The sequence below is a fragment of the Girardinichthys multiradiatus genome, chromosome 7 (assembly GCF_021462225.1).
Source record: "Girardinichthys multiradiatus isolate DD_20200921_A chromosome 7, DD_fGirMul_XY1, whole genome shotgun sequence".
In the NCBI taxonomy this organism is placed as follows: Eukaryota; Metazoa; Chordata; class Actinopteri; order Cyprinodontiformes; family Goodeidae; genus Girardinichthys; species Girardinichthys multiradiatus.
The window spans coordinates 42,979,611-43,002,061 of record NC_061800.1 but is presented as its reverse complement, the minus strand read 5'-3'; the positions used below and the strand labels follow the sequence as shown (position 1 = coordinate 43,002,061).

The window sequence follows — 22,451 nt, the reverse complement described above, 5'->3', positions numbered from 1 at the left end:
AAAGATCTCATTCTGTTTGAAACATGTATTTGTTTTATTGTGTGGACAACTCTCCTTTCTGTTACACATGATCATTCTCAGAGCGATGGGAACAGAGCTGAATCCTTCCATATGACCCAGTTTACACCTTTCTCTTTTAAAACAAGTTCTGAAGAAATCCTTCCTATTATAAAAGACTCTTCACCAGGCGCGTCGTTAGACCTGGATGTTTTCTGAACATCCACGGACTTCTTGATAGAAGAAATTTAGAAGTATTAAAAAGATGCAGCCACAAAATGGTATTGGACATTTTTATTTTAAAAACAATCAGATTTTTTCAATTGTGTTCCAGATAATCACGTCCCGCTCCACCTAACTTTACAATGAGTTAAAAGGAAAAACAAAAAAATACTTATTTGCGCGGCACACCCAGAGACGGACTCCATTCTGGAGAAGTCCAGAATAGCAGTTTACTTCAGGTCGACCTGCCTCCTTCATTACCTGAAAAGTTACGCTGAGCGCCTCGAACAGGGATCATTTCAGAGCAACCATGGAGCCAACCAGAGAGAGGGAGCCTGGTGGGTGTTCAGGAACAGGTGGAAGTTGATCTCATTGCTGCAGCCAGTCTTATAGTCTAGTTCTACATGTAGACAGAACCAGGTGTTGCTCAATAAACCAGGAAAATATCTCCTGGTTCCAGTAAGACGTCATAGAAAGTTCAAAAGTAAGTCTCGCTCTTCTCTTTCATATCTTCTGTGCTGATTCTAAACATAAAGCTCTGGCTTTAAAGAGGCAGAATAATTAAGAAATAAATCATAGCAATTAATCACAGGTGGACCATTGGTTAGTTAACTATTTTATTTTTCTGAGTTACACATGAAATATTATATAAACTAAACTAATTAAACAAGGATACAGTTTTACTGAAGGTGAGGCATACATATCATATGTATACAGTTATTAATAACTGTAATATTAGTACTGATAAGGTCCAGGATGAGGCTCTATGCTATATTTTAAACACCACAACTTAACACCCTTTCCTCTCAAAGTGTTTAATAGTAAGAACTGCACTAATGTCTCACATGCAGAACAAAAGACTGTGTAGAAAAATGTTTCATTTCTTATTTTTGGCAGCCAGATTTCTTCAGAAGTGGAATGAAGGGCTGAAAAGATGGCGGTAAAAGAGAACAGGTTCATAAAAGAAGGAACAATTTTAATCATTTGTTTCGAAAGCTCTTGGCATAATTAAAATAAATAAATGTGTTTTAGGATTTTACCATTTGACTAAGATTTAGGAAAATCAACTTTATACCATTTTCCTTTTTTGAAATAGAATAAAGACAATGGAGCCTCAGGAGTGGAACACTTTGATGAGAATGTAACGTTTAAAAAAGGTAATTTATGTAAATGACAAAAGAAGTACATTTATCTGGCCTAAAGTAAACATCTCTGAGTTTAAGAAAAACCTTTGTTAACAAAAATTCAGATTAAGTTCTTTTCTAAATACCTCAAAATGTGTCATTATTTGCTTCAGCAAAATGGTTTTTCATCAGGCCTAAACTCTGTTTCTCCTTGTCCTTCATTCAGCATCTAACAAAAATAAAAAGTAAAATTATTGCAAACCTTTTTTGTTTGATTCACAATCATTTACATTCAGTCTAAAACCAGCTGAGACAGAGAACTGGTACAACATGTCCTATATTATTTTAATTATAAATTACCTAGAAATTGTCTTTTTGAAATCTAAATATTTTGGATTTGGGCTAAAGCCCCCAATGTTTTAAGACCCTAAAAACACCCCTGCTCTTCACAAACCTTCATGTTTAAAAAGAGGGGAACTTGACATTTCAGCTCTTATCCAAAAGGTTTCTTTAGTTCTGAACATGGTTGAAAGTAACAGGTTTGTTATTTGTAGTCAGAACCATCATTAATGGGGCAATTAGGACAGGTGAGTCACTCGTCCTTCCCTCTATTCAGCTCAATGTTTGGCTTGTTGTTGCTTGACGATCTAAATGTGTCCTCAATGCTGTGACTTGTTGAGCTCACTAGTCACAAAGTGTGAACTGCTGTAAAACTGACTGGAGAGATGAGTCAAGGATGCAGAGTAGGTGTTAAAAAGCTGAAATTTGACTGTTCCTCTGTTTAGTCTTGGTTTTTCACATCTCTTCTGTGTCACAAATGAATGTCCCTTGTACTTCAGATCTCAGCATGAGGTTTCTGGGAATCAGGTAGTGAAATCTGAGAGAATTAGTAGTTTACTTGATGATGCATTAATATAAGAATGAAGACGCTGCAGAGAAATGTGAGAATCTGCCGTCTGATTCAATAGTTTCCATTCCATCCTTTTTGGGGCTCGGGGGAAAGGAATCTCGCACCACTCTTTTAATCAGACAATAACATCGACAATAATTTAGGCCTCAAACAAACAGTCATTGTGTGAAAACTCATACCTAAAATACTTCTGCACCATGAGTGGGGGAACCTACTGGAGATCACACTTTCATTTGTATGAGTCAAGACAGTTTTGTGAAGAAGACAGCATAGGTCAAAGAAAGCCTTCACCTCCAGATTTAAGGTAAAGCTTCAGAGAATAATTACAGGGGTGGGGAATGGCAATCTGAGTGTGTGTTTTCTGCACTCTGGTGTGATTTGTCAGACAACTGAAAGTCTTAGAGCATTGGGAGACACGCTGTGTGAAAGCACATAAAAACACCTACGTTTTATGTGTAAACCGTTTATGGGGAGATTAAACTCTTGGCATTAAAGTAGTTGAGATAAAAAAAAGTTACTGAATGTTTTGCAGGGCTGGAAACTGATGTGACATCATCCTTCATAACTTATCATCCTATAATAAAATCACAAAAAAAATGAATGTGTGATTGTGTAAAAACATAAGTATCTAAATACCCGTTCAGTCAGGTAAAGTCCAGCTTTCTGTGGGCTGTTTAAAGGTATTCCTGCTCCTGCTAAGGATGGCTGAGCTACGGAGCTCTGAGGCAACCGGGTTTTTTCACTGCTTTCACATAAATCTCACTTTTTCCTTTGTAGGAATTTTGAGCTTTTTCTGTGATTTTTGTGCAATTCTGTACAATGGATTAGCCTAAAAACCAGCACATGTTTCATCACAGAGCTGCATGTTGGGCTTTATTTGAGTTTTTCTATTAGAGTGGAGGTGGCTGCCCTCTTTTCACCAGCCTTTAATTTCCTGGAAGCTGAAAAATCTGGGAGTGATGAGAGACTACGTGCAACCACTTTATCTCTGGTCTGATTGCCTGCCAATATAATCTAAACTGAAATCCACCAACTGTGAATGTTATCTCACATTGATCAGAATATATCAAAAACAACAACGTGTTTCAGCTTTGATTTGTGAGCCAGATGTTAGTGGTCATAACAAGATGTGTTGATGAGAAATTTTTAAATTATTAATAGTCTTTTTTGGTACATTAAATCATGTCCACATGGAGGCTGATTTATATAATGTTTTGCGTCATGTTTAGAGTTTTATTCTTGATAAATCTGAAAATAAATAGAACAGAAAATAATTGTATTGTTTTCAGAATAAAACAGGTGGATAATCACCCTCTATTGGGAGTGATGCCAGTTACAACCAGTAGGGGGCGAACATGTAAGCAAGCTCCATAGCATCTACTGCGAAACTCCTACGAAGAAGAAACGCAGGACGATGCAGGAACTTCAGCGTCGCTTCGAGCAGGACTGAACCGAGCCGATCACATCCGAACCATTCAAATGACGACCTAATTGCAATTTTAAAGAGGTTGATACGGTAAAATATCAACCATGTTCACCGTGGTTCCCCTCTTCCTGCTGTTTGGGTGCCTTCAGTTCGGCGCTGGTGAGTCTCTTTTCGTCTGTATGCTAACGTCGTTCGGACACCGACTGAACATTTCTTAAGAATCCTCTGTAATTGTTCATCAGGATGAAACAAGCAACCGGAATGACTGATAGCGGCTTTATTTAACCAACTGGTAAATAAATTGTGTTGTGGGCTGCGCGCAGGTGTTTTTATAAACCGATAAAGGTTAAAATGGGTCTGTTCTAAAGGGAGTTTGGTGGAGAGGACGAAAACAGAAAGTGTTTTTGTTCAGTGACGCTGCTGAAAAAAATGAAATCAGTTCTGCATTTTAAACAATCAAATTAAATGTCACTCAAGTAAGATTAGTTAAAAATGAAACCTTTTTTAAAGGGGCTAAAATCAAAGGTAAAAGATAGTTTGTAATTATATTATGATCGGCTATTATATAATCCAAATTATGTTGTAACCTTACAGCGACTTCACCTAAAGGCATTATGAGTCCCACATCAGATTGTATTTAAGTCTTTCCATTCTGGGAAGGTGCTCTGTCATTTCCGAACCAATCTGGGATCTGCTCCCGAACCATCTCCATGAAGATCTGGGTTCTGGTTCTTCTGAATCTCTTCCCCAAATGAAAACAATTAGAGGTTGAACGGCGTGGGTCGTTCTGTGGTTATATTTAGAAATCAGTGCAACTGATGGCGGATATTTGTCCACTTTTTTTGAGCTGGTGTGAAAATGTTTCCGTTTTTCTGAAGCCATCATCGCAGCTTCTTCTTTTTGTGACTCCAGTGATCTTGTGGTGCAGATTTCGCAGGTGTTTCCACGTGGTTTCAGCTTTAATATCTCCAGCACCTTTCTAGCTGTTTGATTGACAGGGTTCATATCTGCCCAGCAGCTGGGATGTAAGGGTACGAACATTTTAGGGCTGCAACTAACGATTATTTAAAAAATCACTTAATCTATCGGGTTTTCCATTAATCTATTAATATTCGGATAGCAGAAGGTGTTCAGGTACAAAGAAAGTCTTTCATCTTGAATGCAAACTGTGTTCATTTGTTGTACAGTTTTGGCTTCATCACAGCTCTGAGTGGGTTGTTCTTTCAGCAAATGGCATCTTTTAGTCTCTATATTCCAGTTAATGATGATTTGATCACTAAATTAGTTGACAATTATTTCAGTCATCGATTAATCCGATTAATTGTTTCAGCCCCAGAACATTTAGCATCATGGCCACTGTGTGGAAACTGATGGAGGGTCAGTATTTCCCCAGTGTTTTTAAAACGTGGAATTCACTGTTTTAAGGAATAAACTGTAATTCAACATTTTCAGGCATCTATATGCAATTCATTTCAATCAGATGTGAAATTTGGGTTATTTTGTGACTGTTTAATTCACAACTGTTTAATTCACAAGTGACACGCCATTTACATGGGTGTGAAACGGTTTGGGTGCGGGTACAAAATGGTGGTAGAAAGGAGCCAAATGGTAACATGTGGGCACAAGATGAAGGTATGAAAGGGCCGTTTGACTCAGAGCCATTTGACTTTCTCTGTCCCCGTCATACACAGAACGGCTCATGTATTAAATGTAGTCTATTGGGTCTTAACAATGAGAGCCTCCTGTGTGTGAGAACGTAGAGTAACTGCTTGATTTGCAGAAGTAGAATACGATTTATTATTGTGAAAAAAACCAGCACCGCTGCAAGATAGATTTATGCATAGGGTTACATTTTTATTGCTGTCAGGATTTACAAGTAGTCCAGTACTGTGTTTTCCATCGTATCTGTCTTATTTCTGTCTGTTGTGCATAGTGCACCCAGCTTTAAGAGCATTTGCTGGGTTTGTCTGCAACCAGATCGTGCCCAACATTCATAGCATTGTTTTCTTGCAGACAGGATGCGGTTGGCTCTTTTATCTAGCTTTGAAGAACATTATCTGAAGTTCAGAGTGCATTGTACCTCTCTGCAGGTGACCTCTCGGCTCTGTTTGAAAGTTAACTTTGATTTAATTACTGAGCATCTAACGGCTGCTGGAGACGTCTGGGGAAAAGTCTTCAAATAATCTTCCTTAGCTTAGTTTTGAACATTATAAGTCCAATATGTAGCAGTTTGGTTCCTCTTTGCTCTCAGTTAAATAAAAATAAATGTTGTCTTGAATCTGCAGTGAGGATGCTGCATTTGATGGACAACCCAAAAACCTGGATTTTTTTAACAGCGTGGTCAGCGAATATGAGGATTATTACTAAAACCAGCGAATCATTTCATCCCTAATAGTAATAATAATAATGACTCGTGGGAACGAGTTTCAGCTGACTGAACACTCCAAAAACTCTGCATGTTTTCCGGCAACAGATGACTGAAGTAAAAAAAAAAAAACCTAATTGGTTTAAATCTGAGAGGAAGAGCAGAGAAGCTGCAGGTTTTCCTCAAACAGCTTTTCCTGAACGAGGAACTGACACCACATGGAAACCCCTACAGGCTCATAAAGGCCAGAGTCAACAAACGCAACACAGAGCGTGTTAATATTCAACTTTATGGGCATGAAAAGTAAAAGAATGAAACTGAATGAAGGAAGTCTGGTTTTTTGTCCATCTTCTCTGAAACCTTTGAATACTGCTGAAGAAAGAGGAACAAATCAGCCCTTAGATAAGCGGCTCAGATGGTTGGACAGCTGCGCAGGTAGAAAGAAATAAAACCATCTCAGTGGGAGAAATGGTGTGAACTTAAGCAAACCAGAACCACGCGTAGGTTTTGCACATTAGAGAAACTGTGAAATTTAAAGCAGCAAGGTTGTTTCAGTCCTCTGCCTGACCGACACCGCAGAAGAAAAACAGGAAGTGCTTGTAGAATAACACGGGTTGTGTCTGCCTGTTGACGTGCCAGCAGACTCCTGGAAGGAGTGGTTATTGAGGTTGTGCAACATCTTGCGGCATGAGTCAGTTCCTCACATGACTTCACAGTTTGCTTAAACTTAAATCATAGAAAGGCGTCCTGCTCATTCTGTCAAACTTCTTGTATGACTAACAAAAATCTGCCCCAGAATAATTTTACACAGAAACGTTTGTCATCAACATCTGGATAAAAGTGAAATGACTGCTGCTCAGCAACGTTTCAGGACTTGTTCTGAGCGAAACCAGTTCAGCTCTGCCAGTAAGGACACATTACAGCAGCAACACGAGAGAAGCGGGGTTTATTTGTGAGATGAGCGTCCCATGCTGTTAAAATCCCCCGTTTTGTGACCTGATGTTTGAGATTTGATTACATGCAGCATCTTGTTGCAGCAGAGAGTCTGAAGCACTTTAACCGGCGTTTCGCCAAACCTAAGTGTCCAGAAACGATTACATCACTTTACCCGCAGAGCAAATGAAGTCTGTTTGTGGAGTGGCAGCAGGGAGAAGGATGCTGAGATGGTGTTTTTAAGAGGAGCATCATCCACCCTCCTCCAGTCTGGTGGGATCTGATGGGCTCGGTGGGAAGCAGGTCCAGTTCTCCAGGACTCACCCAGAACTATTTGCCTGGTCTAGACCTAATGTCATGGCCTGTTAAATTGATCTTCATCAGAAAAACATGGTTGTCTGTTTCTAAGGTCGCACACTGAGAGATAAACATGAAATAGTTCTGATTATTGCTGAATGATGATGATGATGATCGGTTCCTTTCAACCTCCAGTCCAGTTTGGTATTTTCTATCATGATTTCCTCGCCTCTCCGTAGCTTCCGGGTCGTTGAACCCTTTCTTAGGTTTATGCACCGGAGGCAGTAGAAATCCCCCCCGACTGCCTGTCTGCACGGACCGCATTAATGGGCGGGGCTTAAAGTATACAAGTCCAAACATATCTGAAACGTTCTGTAGCGGACGGCTCCGTTTCACAATGTTCTGGTGGATGAAACATCCCAAACTACAAAGCTTGGAAATGGCAAAATGGGGGCATGACCAGAACCCTACAGAATCTAATTGGATCATTTTTAGGTAACTGAAAGAGAAATGAAAAGTCTCTCCTTTAAAAAAAAAACCCACATCCACTCATTTTCTTGTCCTATTAGATGTCAGGTTGCAGAAGGAACTGGTCCAGCTCATTCTGTGGCATCCTTCTTAGATAGTTCTGGGTCTACCTGAGGTCTGGTTCCAGTGGAATGTTCTTCAATAAACCCATAGAGAGCCATCCTGAGCAGATGAACCAGCTGCTGTTATGTGGAAGACCAGCAGCTCCCAACTCCTCTCTGAGGCAGAGACCTGCTACCCCACAGAGGAAGCTCATCGGACCATTTCACCTTTAACTTCAGCACCTTCTTCACAACAGACTGGAGCAACGTCCTCATTTGTGTAGACAAATATTTATCTTCTGCTCCATCATGCCATCACTCAGGAACAAGACCCCGAGATGCTGGAGCTCCTCTGCTTGAGGCAGAGACTCGTCTGACTAAAACATGACAAAGACTGAAGATGTAGTTTAAATTCAAGGAGTTGCTGGACTGAACTGAACCTCCTGAGCTGACGTCTTACAGCAGCTAAAATAAATACACCTCCACCTGAGGGACCTCACTTAGTTCATCAGGATGTTCTGCTGATGATGTCCAGCTTTCTTCTCTCTGTCTCATTTCATTTACTGTTCTTGTTGCAGCTGAAGCAGAGCCGAACCCTCCTCACAACCTCGACATGATCACCTTAAACACCAACTACACTCTGACCTGGGACTGGGACCAGAGCTCTGTAGGATCTGACCCGGTCACCTTCACTGTACAATATACCGGGTAGGTCTCTTTTTACCGACACCTTTTATACACATTAAACAGTCTCGGTTTAGAACGTTTTACCCGCTGCACACGATCACAGCTGCTCTAAAAGTGAATTAAACATCCTTCTGCTGTTACTCAATGCTTGAAAATGTCCATCATGAGCTGGAAAATGTAACCCAAACCCGCCAGACAAGTACAATTAGGTTATTAATTGTCTCCTTCCTCATAGTTCTGCGAATAAGAGGCAGCAGTGAGAACAGACTGACGTCATTTTATTGCTCACGTGTTTTTTAATAAGAAAGGAGCGCTGCTACTCCTCTTTAGCGTGATTTTATTAACACTAACATAATCTTCCACCTGCAGCCAGGTTTCTGTAGGACAAAATAAATCTGTCAATAATCGATAACTAATCAGCATTTTCTCAGATAAAAGACGTGTTGCAGCTTCAGGATGGACTGAGGTTTTATGTTGGTTTTTTTCACGTCTCCTCAGGAATCACCAGCTGAAGAAGAAGACTCCAAGGTGGAACACAGCATGTAGGGAGACAACTGGAAGGTCATGTGACCTTACTGGGTTCAATCTGCACTACCTGGGCCTTTATATGCTCCGAGTTCAGGCCAACGTGAACGGAAGTCTCTCTGTGTGGGAATATAAACAGTTCTGTCCTGATAAAGAAGGTAAGAGGGAGAAGACAAAAAAGGCCCAAATCATCACTCCTCCACCACCATGCTTGATGTTTGGTATGAGGTGTTTGTGCTGTGTTTTCTCTCCACTCATGGTGCTGTGCATTATTAATTTGGTCTCATTTCCCTTAATGGACAACGTTCTAGAAGTCTCATGCTTCATGTAGATGTTGCTCTGCAAACCTAGCTCCTGCTTCCAGGTCTCCTTCTTAGACAGAAGAAGCTTTTTCCTTCAGGCCTTCCAAACAAGCCAAACTTGTAGAGCGTTGTTCTATTTGTTCTGTCATAAACCTTAACATCTGACATGCTAACAGGCCTGTAGAACCTGGGATGGAGCTCTTGGGTTTTTTAGAGTTTTCCTGACCTTGGGGTGAAATCCTGGGAAGATTGGCAGCAAACTGAAATGTTTTCCACTTGCAAGTCATCTTTCTTTCTGTAGATTGATGGACGTCAGATAGTTGAGAAATGGCTTCAAAGTCCTTCTCAGATTGATGGGCAGCAACAATTGCATCTCTAAGACAGAAGCTGCGCTAGACTTTTTCTTGTCATAATCTGGTATTGTTACTTTATTTTTTAATCTATAATAATTAAACAATCAGTACCGTTTATTTTTATTCATTTAAATTAATATTCAGTGTAAACAGGCTGAACAGAGAATCCACATCATCCAGGTGGAAATATGTAACTTTTTCCCCACAGTGATAAAAACACTGACTGTGGTCCCTGCTGTAACCTGAACGTCTCACGTCCTCCTGGCCCACATGGACCTTAAAAGCCGCTGGTCTCGAGTGGACTGCTGCAGAGGCTTTTGTCATGAAGTTTTGGACTTTGAAAAAACGTCAGACATGAAGCTGCCATAACAGTTGAAATAGTTGAAACTGCTGGGAGGCCCACCTCTGGGAGGATTGACCAATTGTTTAAAAACGACCTTCTAACCCTTCCTTGATTATTTGGCTGTAGAGTTACTTCTCTGAAGGCATTGCTGGTGTCTTTCCACCCTGGTATTCATTTAACACACACTCCTCTGGTCCAGAACGGCAATCTGGCGAAACCTGATCATCCTTTTAATTTGATCAGCAGGACCTGGGGGATGGACTCGTATTTTCACCCATCCTGAACCAATAATTCAGCTGTGTAACGAGGCAGGAATGCTCTTTCTTTTAACTTTCCCCTGTGACGTTTTTGTCTTTGTTTCCTTGCACCAGCTGCCATTGGACCTCCATCCAAAGTTCGGCTTTCTGCTGCTGTAGGTGCTCTGGATATCGTCATCACCGACCCTCAGACCAGCTCCAACAGCTCCATGAGGGAGCATCTTCTTAAGCTGTCCTTCCAGATTCATTACTGGGAGCAGTCTGAAGATGGGAAGGTAGGTCAAGTTGAACAAAGCCTGTTTGACGCTTTGTTCTGCGTGTTATAAATTCCCTGAGCTGTTCTCTAAATGTATCTGTTTAATAACCTGAAACCTCAGCTGCTGCTGTCTAAAAACCGTCCTTAAAAACCAACACGGCTGATCTGTTTGGTGTTTCACTCGTGCTGCGGAAACTTTGCACAGATGCTTCCTGCATCAACTGAAAGACGACAGTAGACCTCCTTCTAGCGCTTCACTTCCTGCATGTCTGCTTTCTTTATTAAGGCTGTGGGAAGGTCTGCACCGCTTCATTTGGTGCAAACTTCTAACGTGTCATATTCGCCTGTGGCTATAAAGGTTTCATGTTTTGAGGCAAAGCCACATTAAGGACTTTAACAAGAACCCAGTTGTACTGGTTAGACGGCCAGGTCTCCAAAACCTGCTCAGAAATGGTCTTCCCTGGCAGGTGGAGATGCTTACAGGCTGGTCTGAGGAACACAGCTACCGGTTTCAGGTGTTAACCTCCAAATTCTTCTGAAGCATCTGTTTAATGTTCGGGACAAATCCAGCCCCATGGGTGACGGTCCTCCTCCCAACCTTCAGAATTTGAAGGACTTGCAGACCTTCAGAGGTCCAGAGGAGACCCGGTGGAGAAGGTTTTTCTCATGACAGATGCTGATAACCATCCAGTCTCTTAGATGCGTCTGTATTTAATGTTGATGGTTATGAACCATAAAGAAAACTGTAAATGCAACAATGAGTGAAGTCACTGAGCAGTAGAAGCGCCTTCCTTTGGTTGATTTTTAATCTTTTAATGTAGAGATGCACCAATCAATCAGCTGTAAATCAGAATCCACCTATTGGCTGTCAGCCATGATCAGCGAAATTCATATAAATAAACACTTCATCTGTATATTAGAGTGTTAAGAAAAGATATTTTCATTGACTGAGATGCACCTGAACGCTGTGATGCACAGGTTGGATAATCCTGTTGGATTGAAGCTACTGCCTCTGTCTGAAGATCTGCTGCACATTTCTTTTCTCTGATATTTATTATAGTCCTTAGGAAAGAAATGATAATTGATTAAAATCTGAACTGACTGGTCAGACCTCAAATTCAACTGGAATTAGCCAGAAAACCCGATGGGACCCGATGTGATTGTGTGTTCATGGCTTCCCTGCTCGCTGACAGAAGGTCTCCTGCTCACACTGTTTAGTTATTGGGACAGATGAGTGTTAATCTTCTGCCTCATGAATAAAATCTCCTTGTGTCTTTCAGGTTTTGAACCGTAACACACTCATCACCGAAAGCAACATGCCGACCCTGTCCAACCTCACGCCCTGGACCCAGTACTGCGTGCGCGTCCAGTCCCACTGCGAGTACTACAACAAGACCAGCAGCTTCACCCCGCCTCAGTGTATTCAGACCGAAGGTACCACGGTTACTGACAGATTTAATGTTTGCAACATCAGGAAAACACGTCTCCTTGAATATCAGCAGAATCTGCGTTTGGTTCCTGGAGTTCGGCGCACATAAAGTCCTGACCCCATTCCAGGTTTCCCCAAAACCTGGACCAGTAGAACCTCCAGCCTCTTTTTGGCAAGATTGAGTTGGTTTTATTTGATTAATGATTAATCAGCGGTTTACATGAAACAATAGATGGGCTGACATCAGAAACACGTGATTGGGTTGTGTCACTTTAACCGAACATGGTGTTTCATTAGGTTCTGGTACTTGGTACTGGTTCCTTTTTTACCATGGTTCCAAGCGAGCCGAGTCAACTAATCAATCAACCTTTATTTATAAAGCACCATTACAAACAATAAATTCACCAAAGTGCTTCAAAGGTCAAATAATATAATGAATAATAAAGGCAGTAAGCAATAAAACATCATAATTAGTAAAAGAATAAAAGCACAACAATAAAATTTACCAGAAAAAATAACAAAACACGGACCTAATGCTCAAGATCCCCAGAATTAACAGCGACACAATGGTGACATCAGAACACCGCTGGTCCCTGATTGGGTCGGAGGTGGGGTCGCTGGTTGAGTCAACTCCGTGAAAGAATGAAACCCGCAACAGATTCTGGGCGTACTGCGAGCTTTGAGGAATATGGCAGCACTAAAATCAGCACCGTGGTCCAGCGACGAGGTCCAGACATCTTTTAGCTTGGTGGCTGATGAGAAGATACAGAAGGAGCTGGACGGAACGACCCGAAACGAGAAAATGTCCTCGATGGTTGTGTTACATCATCATAGTATACGGGCTGCCTTGCTATGATGACCCCACCCACGCTGAGGTGGTACTCCATTAAGAGGAAACACGGACCGGGCCGAGACGAGCAGGAAGTATTGGTAGTGAGCCAGAACATATAGACTGGTCCTCTTTTATAACGGGCCGGAGGAACCTGGAGGAGAACCTCTTACCTTCTGAAATCAAGGACTTTCACTTCGGTTCCATTTTGCTCTTAATGTACAAACATTTTAAATATAAATATCTAAAGTTGGTGGGAAATAAAACTGGATTTATTTACAAGTAGTCCTGCTATGACCCAACTATTTGATTTGGGTCAAATAGATCTCTCCTTTAGATCTAGAGCTCTGCTCTAGAAGCTCTTAGATCAAAGTTCCCAACATGACTTGTTTTACACACATCATAAAGAAATTGAAGATCACAAATATTGCTTCAAAGAATCTGGATTATCTGGCCCAGGTTAGATAAACCGGTTCTTTATCGGTCCACTGAATCAGGCTTTGGGTTCAGAATCGGGGCGGCACGATATTGATCAATAAGTACATGTTTTGTAGTCGGATGTCCAGAATGAGCCCTGATACGTGCGTACAGCAGCGATCGGTGCCCTGATCAGTGGCCAACATCTGGAACAGCATTTACCACGTAGACCTGGTGCTCCAAATGGAGACCATACCTCGGATCAGCTGGAGGAACTCTGCTCTACACACCTGAGAAAATGAGCTATCAGATTTACTGAACAGAGCCGCGTGTCACCCTTAACATGGAGCTCGTGAGCTGCTTGTGTTTAGGATCTCATTTTGGTCATAATCCAGATCTCATGACCATAGGAGAGGGTCAGAACATGGATGGACTGACGAACTGGAAGTTTTGCTTCTTGGTTCAGCCCTGCTTTTCCGCTATGGACCTGCTAAATGATCTGGAGAAAGATAAAATGGGATGGGTAGAAAATGTAGAAGGACGTGAAGACACGTGCAGACTGGGGAAGATGGTGATCTTTGTTTTTTTCTGTTCACATTGCCAGGAGCAGGAGTCTAAAATATCCATATATCTAATGCTGATGTGTTTATTTGTTGAAACAGGAGTTGTGCCTTGGTGGAAGATCTTCCTGTACTTCCTTAGCTCCCTGCTGCTCTTCTTCCTGGTGGTGCTGGTCTTCCTTTATGGTGGTCATCAGTGCTTCCAGTTCTGCAAAGCAACATTGTTTCCTGGCGAGAAGCTACCCTCGCCCTTAAAACACGTACGCAGCCTTCATTTACCTCAGCTGATGATGTTCTGTCAAATTCTTCACAATTGTCCAAACTGCTGTTTCTTTTCTTCCACCTGAATGTCTCGCCTAACTTTCTCCTCTTCCTCTTCTTCTCCAGCATGAAATTGACTACCCATGCCTCCTTGTCTCCGACTCCGAGTTGGATCTGTGCGATCCTGTGATCATCTGCGCAGAGTCAGCCATCCTGGAGAATAACGTCGATCCAGCTGCGGACTCCGCTGGGCCCCCAGTCGGACTGGGGCAGGACAGCAGGTCATTTGGTGTTCCATAGATTTCATGAAGCTTTTTGTTTGACATCTAGAGGGTTGATTTTAAAAGTCCCTGTTCAAATATCTGGTTTTAGTGGTGCCTAAAAAGGAGACCAACAGGGGTTCCCCTAAACCTTAAAAAGTCCTAAAGTTACTCATTAAGTTTAAGACCTTAAAGCCACAAAAGATTCCAGTTTTTTACACTGGGTCTTACATTTAGTCTGCTTAAATTAAATACTCCCTCCAACTTATAGAAACTCTAGAGCAAGAAAAATCATTTCAGAACATTTCCACCATTAATGTGACCTATGACCTTTACAGCTCAATTTAAAAAAAAACAAACAAATGGAAATCTGTTAGGCAGAAAAACAAAAATAATCTAAAATAATGTGGTTGCATAAGTCAGAAGACCCTCTTATACAGTTGTGTTCAGAAGTAATGACCACATTCACACTGATGATTAATAGGAGCCGGTACACAGCTGCCATCACTTGATGCGCCTCTGATTAGCCCCTTATCATCTGGATAAATAATAAATTAAGATACTGAATTAAGTAGCGATTGTTGATTTAAATCTAAAACAAACAATAAATGTGCATTTAGGTATGAAGTAAATCAGCAAAATTAGACATAATGGTAAGAAAACAAATGTTCCACTTTCAGGTCTATTAATACTTTTTATTAATAGTGTTTTTAAAACACCTGTTCTGGTCCACCATCAGTACCTCAAGTACAGGTCCTTCTCAAAATATTAGCATATTGTGATAAAGTTCATTATTTTCCATAATGTCATGATGAAAATTTAACATTCATATATTTTAGATTCATTGCACACTAACTGAAATATTTCAGGATCTTTTATTGTCTTAATACAGATGATTTAGGCATACAGCTCATGAAAACCCAAAATTCCTATCTCACAAAATTAGCATATTTCATCCGACCAATAAAAGAAAAGTGTTTTTAATACAAAAAACGTCAACCTTCAAATAATCATGTACAGTTATGCACTCAATACTTGGTCGGGAATCCTTTTGCAGAAATGACTGCTTCAATGCGGCGTGGCATGGACGCAATCAGCCTGTGGCACTGCTGAGGTCTTATGGAGGCCCAGGATGCTTCGATAGCGGCCTTTAGCTCATCCAGAGTGTTGGGTCTTGAGTCTCTCAACGTTCTCTTCACAATATCCCACAGATTCTCTATGGGTTTCAGGTCAGGAGAGTTGGCAGGCCAATTGAGCACAGTGATACCATGGTCAGTAAACCATTTACCAGTGGTTTTGGCACTGTGAGCAGGTGCCAGGTCGTGCTGAAAAATGAAATCTTCATCTCCATAAAGCTTTTCAGCAGATGGAAGCATGAAGTGCTCCAAAATCTCCTGATAGCTAGCTGCATTGACCCTGCCCTTGATAAAACACAGTGGACCAACACCAGCAGCTGACACGGCACCCCAGATCATCACTGACTGTGGGTACTTGACACTGGACTTCTGGCATTTTGGCATTTCCTTCTCCCCAGTCTTCCTCCAGACTCTGGTACCTTGATTTCCGAATGACATGCAGAATTTGCTTTCATCCGAAAAAAGTACTTTGGACCACTGAGCAACAGTCCAGTGCTGCTTCTCTGTAGCCCAGGTCAGGCGCTTCTGCTGCTGTTTCTGGTTCAAAAGTGGCTTGACCTGGGGAATGCGGCACCTGTAGCCCATTTCCTGCACGGTGGCTCTGGATGCTTCTACTCCAGACTCAGTCCACTGCTTCCGCAGGTCCCCCAAGGTCTGGAATCGACCCTTCTCCACAATCTTCCTCAGGGTCCGGTCACCTCTTCTCGTTGTGCAGCGTTTTCTGACACACTTTTTCCTTCCCACAGACTTCCCACTGAGGTGCCTTGATACAGCACTCTGGGAACAGCCTATTCGTTCAGAAATTTCTTTCTGTGTCTTACCCTCTTGCTTGAGGGTGTCAATAGTGGCCTTCTGGACAGCAGTCAGGTCGGCAGTCTTACCCATGATTGGGGTTTTGAGTGATGAACCAGGCTGGGAGTTTTAAAGGCCTCAGGAATCTTTTGCAGGTGTTTAGAGTTAACTCGTTGATTCAGATGATTAGGTTCATAGATCGATTAGAGACCCTTTTAATCATATGCTAATTTTGTGAGATAGGAATTTAGGGTTTTCATGAGCTGTATGCCAAAATCATCCGTATTAAGACAATAAAAGACCTGAAATATTTCAGTTAGTGTGCAATGAATCTAAAATATATGAATGTTAAATTTTCATCATGACATTATGGAAAATAATGAACTTTATCACAATATGCTAATTTTTTGAGAAGGACCTGTATAGCTTAATAGTGAAAAATCACAATGGGTTGTAATTCACATTCTTACCACTGGGGGGTCACTTGCAGTACTTTCCTTTTGAAAGAGTCGGAACACATCAACAGACATCAGCGGGATCTCATTGTCAGAAGGTATCAGTCAGGAGAAGGTTGCAAAATAAGTTCCAGAAATACCGAGGAGCGCAGAGAGGACGGTGATCGTCACATGGAGAAAATATGGCTGAACAGTGACATCACAACCACTGGACGTCCCGCCAAAACTGATGAGGAGATTAGTGGTCGGGGAAGCTGCCGAGAGGCTTAAGCCAACATTAAAGGGGCTGCAGGAGTTTTTGGCAAATGCAGGCAGAGTTATCAGTGATCATAATCTCCTGGAGTCTTTAAATGTTTGGGTTGTTGAACTTTGTGTCAGAAAACTTTTCTTACAAGAAAACATCCAAGCCTGGCTGAATGTTACTAAATGAAATGAATGCTGAACTTTTGTTTTAAAGAGCACTGCACATCAGCAAAGGAACACCGTACCCATAGTGAAGCATGGTGGTGGCAGCATAATGGTTTGGAGCTGTTTTTTCCTTAGGGGGCTCTAAGTGGAGATGGAGGGGATGATGAACTGTTGAAGACACCTGTTACCTTTCAGGCTTCTGTTTTAAAAGCTGAATGAGGCATTCATCCAAATTAACCAAACAATGGCTTTAGTTTAAAAATGTCCCAGCCAAAGCCCAGACCTGAACACGACCCAGCATCTGTGAGCTGATCTGAAGACGGCAGATGTTTGCAATCTCATAGATTTGGAGCGTTTTCACAAAAAAAGTGTGCAAATATTACTGCGTCAAGATGTTTTTCATCTTCTTCCTAAAAGATTCCAATATTTTTCAATAGAGTTGATTGTTGTTCTAAAGGTGAATTATTCTGAAATGATTTCCCACGCTGGCATTGTTCTCTACTTCATTTTAGCAGCACGTCTGTCGACTTTAGATTAACCGTATGAATGTTTCTGTTTGCAGCGGCAGACACAGTCGCCAGAACAGCAGCAGCAGCGGAGATTCAGGAGTTTATTCTGCTGGTGGAAACTCCGGCGCCCTGCAGCACAACATCGCTTCAACATTCCCAGATGTGAAGCGTCACTTTGACTCCGAGCAGCTGAAGATGCTGAGCATGAAGTCAGACTTTAAAGTTTGCCCAGTGATCCCCGACGAGGGAGTTGTAGACATGGAGGTGTAAAGGAAGAGGTGGTGCGTTTCCCACCTGTAGAGGGAGCTATTGGCTGTGTTATCAACACAGAAGCCAGAATCAGAGTGACACAGAACTGGAAACATCTGACTGGTGACACTCGCTGGTCTCTGGAAGCTTCAGAAGGTCCTCGTTTGGATCGGATCACCGTTTGACAGGAAGGACTGTTGATGCTGCTGTCTTGAGCTGTTTATTGTGAACCATCTGTGTGTGTGTGGGGGGGGGGGGGGGGGTCTTTTTTATCATTATGCTGTAAAAAGTTACTGTTGGTGTTCTGCAGCACTTATTAATTAGCATTAATTAGGAATATTAAGTTGATTAACGAAGAGTTTTTGCAGGTAGGATTTAAATGATCTAATGAATCAAACTGGCTTACAAAGTTATGCCAGATTATTCCTGCGTGAGCTGCTTCTGTCATTTCTAATAAACCAATCCTTGTGTCTGTTTAACAGAACCACCTGTTGGCTCTCTGGTGTGTTTCAGGGTTTCACTTTCAGTTTTATTTGAGATAAAGAACTTGAAATGGTGGTGTAGCAGATTGAAAGCCAACATTAAACTACAATAATACATCAGCTATTTCAGTCTCATATAATATAATCCATCATCTCATATTTATTGAAAAATCAGTCTGAAGGAGGTATTCTCTTTATCACATTTTAAACTAGGAATAAATCGAGGTTCTGTTGTATCAACCTCCATCCAACTGTCTATATCTGCCTGTGTTTGTAGCATCGGGGGGTGTAGGCGGTCGCCCAATGACTGCCTCTCTCCAGCGGTCATTGGGTGAGAGTGTCCTGGACAGACCAGTCCATCCCAGCTCAACAGAACAATCAACTCACACCTAAAGGCAATTTAAAGCAAACAACCCAACAGTCATGTTTTGGACAGAGGGAGGAAAGCTAGAGTACCTGGAGAGAACCCACACATGTACAGGGAGAACATGCTCACACGGTCCAGTTTCTCAGCCTAACTGTAAAAAACTTTAGGATTGTCACTGAGGCTGGGAAGGTTCTGGTTCAGTCCATTGGATATAATCCCTCACTTTGGACTCAAAACTGGATTATTACCAGAACATAAAGTAAATCTGGTGAGTTTAGGTGGATGTTGTTGCTAAGGGAAACGATAGCCTGCTGGAGGGGATGGGGGACATGCAGCGGAAATGTTCTCCTGGTATTTATTACAATAATTAAAAAAATGAATCATGGTAGTCTTGGCTCTAAATCTGACACTAAATTCTGTCAAACAAAAACTTACAAATAAAATAAAAGGATCAAATATACATAAGTTCATCACTGGGTGCAGCTACACCACTCAACAGGACACAATTATTATTTTTAATCTTATTCTAAAATCAGTGTATTCACTGAAGTTCTCATTAAACGAACGGGAAAAATAGAAAACATTATTTTACTTTTATGGTTTGTAAACATCAATATGTTAAGATAAATCCCAATTCTTAGCATTTTTCTTTACCAATAATAATAAAGGATATACTTACTCACCTCTACCAGCAGGAATTCATACAGAATTACTGGAAAGTAACCTTTGATCAAACCTCCTGAAATTAAAGATCCCAGGTTTTCCAGACTGGAAGAGTTTGGTTTTGGCTCCTTTCTTTAATTAAATAAAGTGTCACATATTTCACTGCTGCTCTCTCCTTTATCCAATAGATTATTGTTTTCATAACCTACTGATGGCGTTGCTATGGTTCCCTTTTTATTATTGTTTGTATCACAATTCTGTATCCGCCAAGAAAATATGTCTTGATCTTATAAAATCCAAGATGGATTATTATATTTATCCTCGAAACATTCTTAAAATGAGTCCTTTTGTGTTTTAACAAATAATAAACTGTTTATTTTAAGTCAGATGAGTCAAATAAATCATCCTTCCATATAATCATGGTTTAATGGTCCAGAAAGCAAGAAGGTGTTTAATGTTTTTACAAATGGAAAAAATAAAAATGTACAGATCAACAAATATAAACGATCACAGATTAATCCAGTCTAGGTCTGACCAGTTTGGGATTTTTAAGACAGATCGGGTTTAAATGGTTAAACTGGTAAAAATAAAGTCTTCACAAATACAGTGAAGGGTTTTCTGACCCTGTTAGAATAAACTGATCCAGGTTGGACTTGTAGAACTGGACCTAAGGGACCAGACCCAAAAGCACCATAAAATAAATTTTTTTTCTGTTTTCACAAAATAAATAAAGATTTCAGAGATCCAACTCTAAGTTTAAACGAATCCGACTTTATTTATATATATATTTTTATTTTTTTACCGTGTCTTGTCTGGCAGAGTATTGCCCAGAATTGTTGTCTGAGTGCCAAGAAATTGCCCAACAGATTTACTTTCCCAAGCGGAGCATCACAGCTAATGCTTTAAAGCTCTGCTTGATATTTATAAAAGAAACTTTATTATAAACTTCTTTGGGAATATTTCAATTGTTACGGACACGGAGACTGAAATAAAAAGGAAAAAAGAAGCTCAAAAAAGATAGAGATGGGGGGAAAAAGGGGAGAAAAGGAGGAAAGAGTGGAGGAGAGAAAGAAGGATAAAGAGAATACAAGATTACACCCTGCTTGCTTATACACCTACAGCTGTTTTTTTTTTTTAACAAAATAGTACACGGTATTTATGAATGTAAAATGTACTTAGTGAGAGGTGCAGCCAAATATAGAACAGGGTTAGGGTACTGCCCAGACCCGGGCAACCCCGGCTCCCGCCCCCACGCCCCAAACCCAGTCCCCAACAACCCCCATCCACCTCCGGACAGGGGGGCTATGTACAGGTCCTTCTCAAAAAATTAGCATATTGTGATAAAGTTCATTATTTTCTATAATGTAATGATGAAAATTTAACATTCATATATTTTAGATTCATTGCACACTAACTGAAATATTTCAGGTCTTTTATTGTCTTAATACAGATGATTTTGGCATACAGCTCATGAAAACCCAAAATTCCTATCTCACAAAATTAGCATATTTCATCCGACCAATAAAAGAAAAGTGTTTTTAATACAAAAAACGTCAACCTTCAAATAATCATGTACAGTTATGCACTCAATACTTGGTCGGGAATCCTTTGGCAGAAATGACTGCTTCAATGCGGCGTGGCATGGAGGCAATCAGCCTGTGGCACTGCTGAGGTCTTATGGAGGCCCAGGATGCTTCGATAGCGGCCTTTAGCTCATCCAGAGTGTTGGGTCTTGAGTCTCTCAACGTTCTCTTCACAATATCCCACAGATTCTCTATGGGGTTCAGGTCAGGAGAGTTGGCAGGTCAATTGAGCACAGTGATACCATGGTCAGTAAACCATTTACCAGTGGTTTTGGCACTGTGAGCAGGTGCCAGGTCGTGCTGAAAAATGAAATCTTCATCTCCATAAAGCTTTTCAGCAGATGGAAGCATGAAGTGCTCCACAATCTCCTGATAGCTAGCTGCATTGACCCTGCCCTTGATAAAATACAGTGGACCAACACCAGCAGCTGACACGGCACCCCAGACCATCACTGACTGTGGGTACTTGACACTGGACTTCTGGCATTTTGGCATTTCCTTCTCCCCAGTCTTCCTCCAGACTCTGGCACCTTGATTTCTGAATGACATGCAGAATTTGCTTTCATCCGAAAAAAGTACTTTGGACCACTGAGCAACAGTCCAGTGCTGCTTCTCTGTAGCCCAGGTCAGGCGCTTCTGCCGCTGTTTCTGGTTCAAAAGTGGCTTGACCTGGGGAATGCGGCACCTGTAGCCCATTTCCTGCACACGCCTGTGCACGGTGGCTCTGAATGTTTCTACTCCAGACTCAGTCCACTGCTTCCGCAGGTCCCCCAAGGTCTGGAATCGGCCCTTCTCCACAATCTTCCTCAGGGTCCGGTCACTTCTTCTCGTTGTGCAGCGTTTTCTGCCACACTTTTTCCTTCCCACAGACTTCCCACGGAGGTGCCTTGATACAGCACTCTGGGAACAGCCTATTTGTTCATAAATTTCTTTCTGTGTCTTACCCTCTTGCTTGAGGGTGTCAATAGTGGCCTTCTGGACAGCAGTCAGGTCGGCAGTCTTACCCATGATTGGGGTTTTGAGTGATGAACCAGGCTGGGAGTTTTAAAGGCCTCAGGAATCTTTTGCAGGTGTTTAGAGTTAACTCGTTGATTCAGATGATTAGGTTCATAGCTCGTTTAGAGACCCTTTTAATGATATGCTAATTTTGTGAGATAGGAATTTTGGGTTTTCATGAGCTGTATGCCAAAATCATCCGTATTAAGACAATAAAAGACCTGAAATATTTCAGTTAGTGTGCAATGAATCTAAAATATATGAATGTTAAATTTTCATCATTACATTATGGAAAATAATGAACTTTATCACAATATGCTAATTTTTTGAGAAGGACCTGTACAACACTGTCAACACCAGAAGCTTAACACCTGTGAGAATGAGTGTGGACACGCTTCTGTATACAAGGTTTCTCCACAAAAATATGCAACAGCAAGTGAGAGGACCCACAGACCTGCCCCATTGTCCCTAGATGGACACTGAGGAGAT

At 41.3% G+C, this 22,451-nt stretch overlaps 1 protein-coding gene across 1 annotated transcript; it reads left to right on the top strand.

Annotated features, from left to right (window-relative positions):
* The first annotated feature begins 3,634 nt into the window (after positions 1 to 3,634).
* LOC124871637 (interferon alpha/beta receptor 1b-like) lies at positions 3,635 to 18,355 on the top strand. The gene is made up of 8 exons (XM_047371098.1): positions 3,635 to 3,838; positions 8,422 to 8,551; positions 9,029 to 9,213; positions 10,425 to 10,585; positions 11,847 to 12,000; positions 13,904 to 14,061; positions 14,189 to 14,343; positions 17,676 to 18,355. Exons 1-8 carry the CDS (start codon positions 3,784 to 3,786, stop codon positions 17,890 to 17,892), a joined length of 1,215 nt encoding a protein of 404 aa, XP_047227054.1. The 5' UTR covers positions 3,635 to 3,783; the 3' UTR covers positions 17,893 to 18,355.
* The last annotated feature ends 4,096 nt before the right edge of the window (positions 18,356 to 22,451 follow it).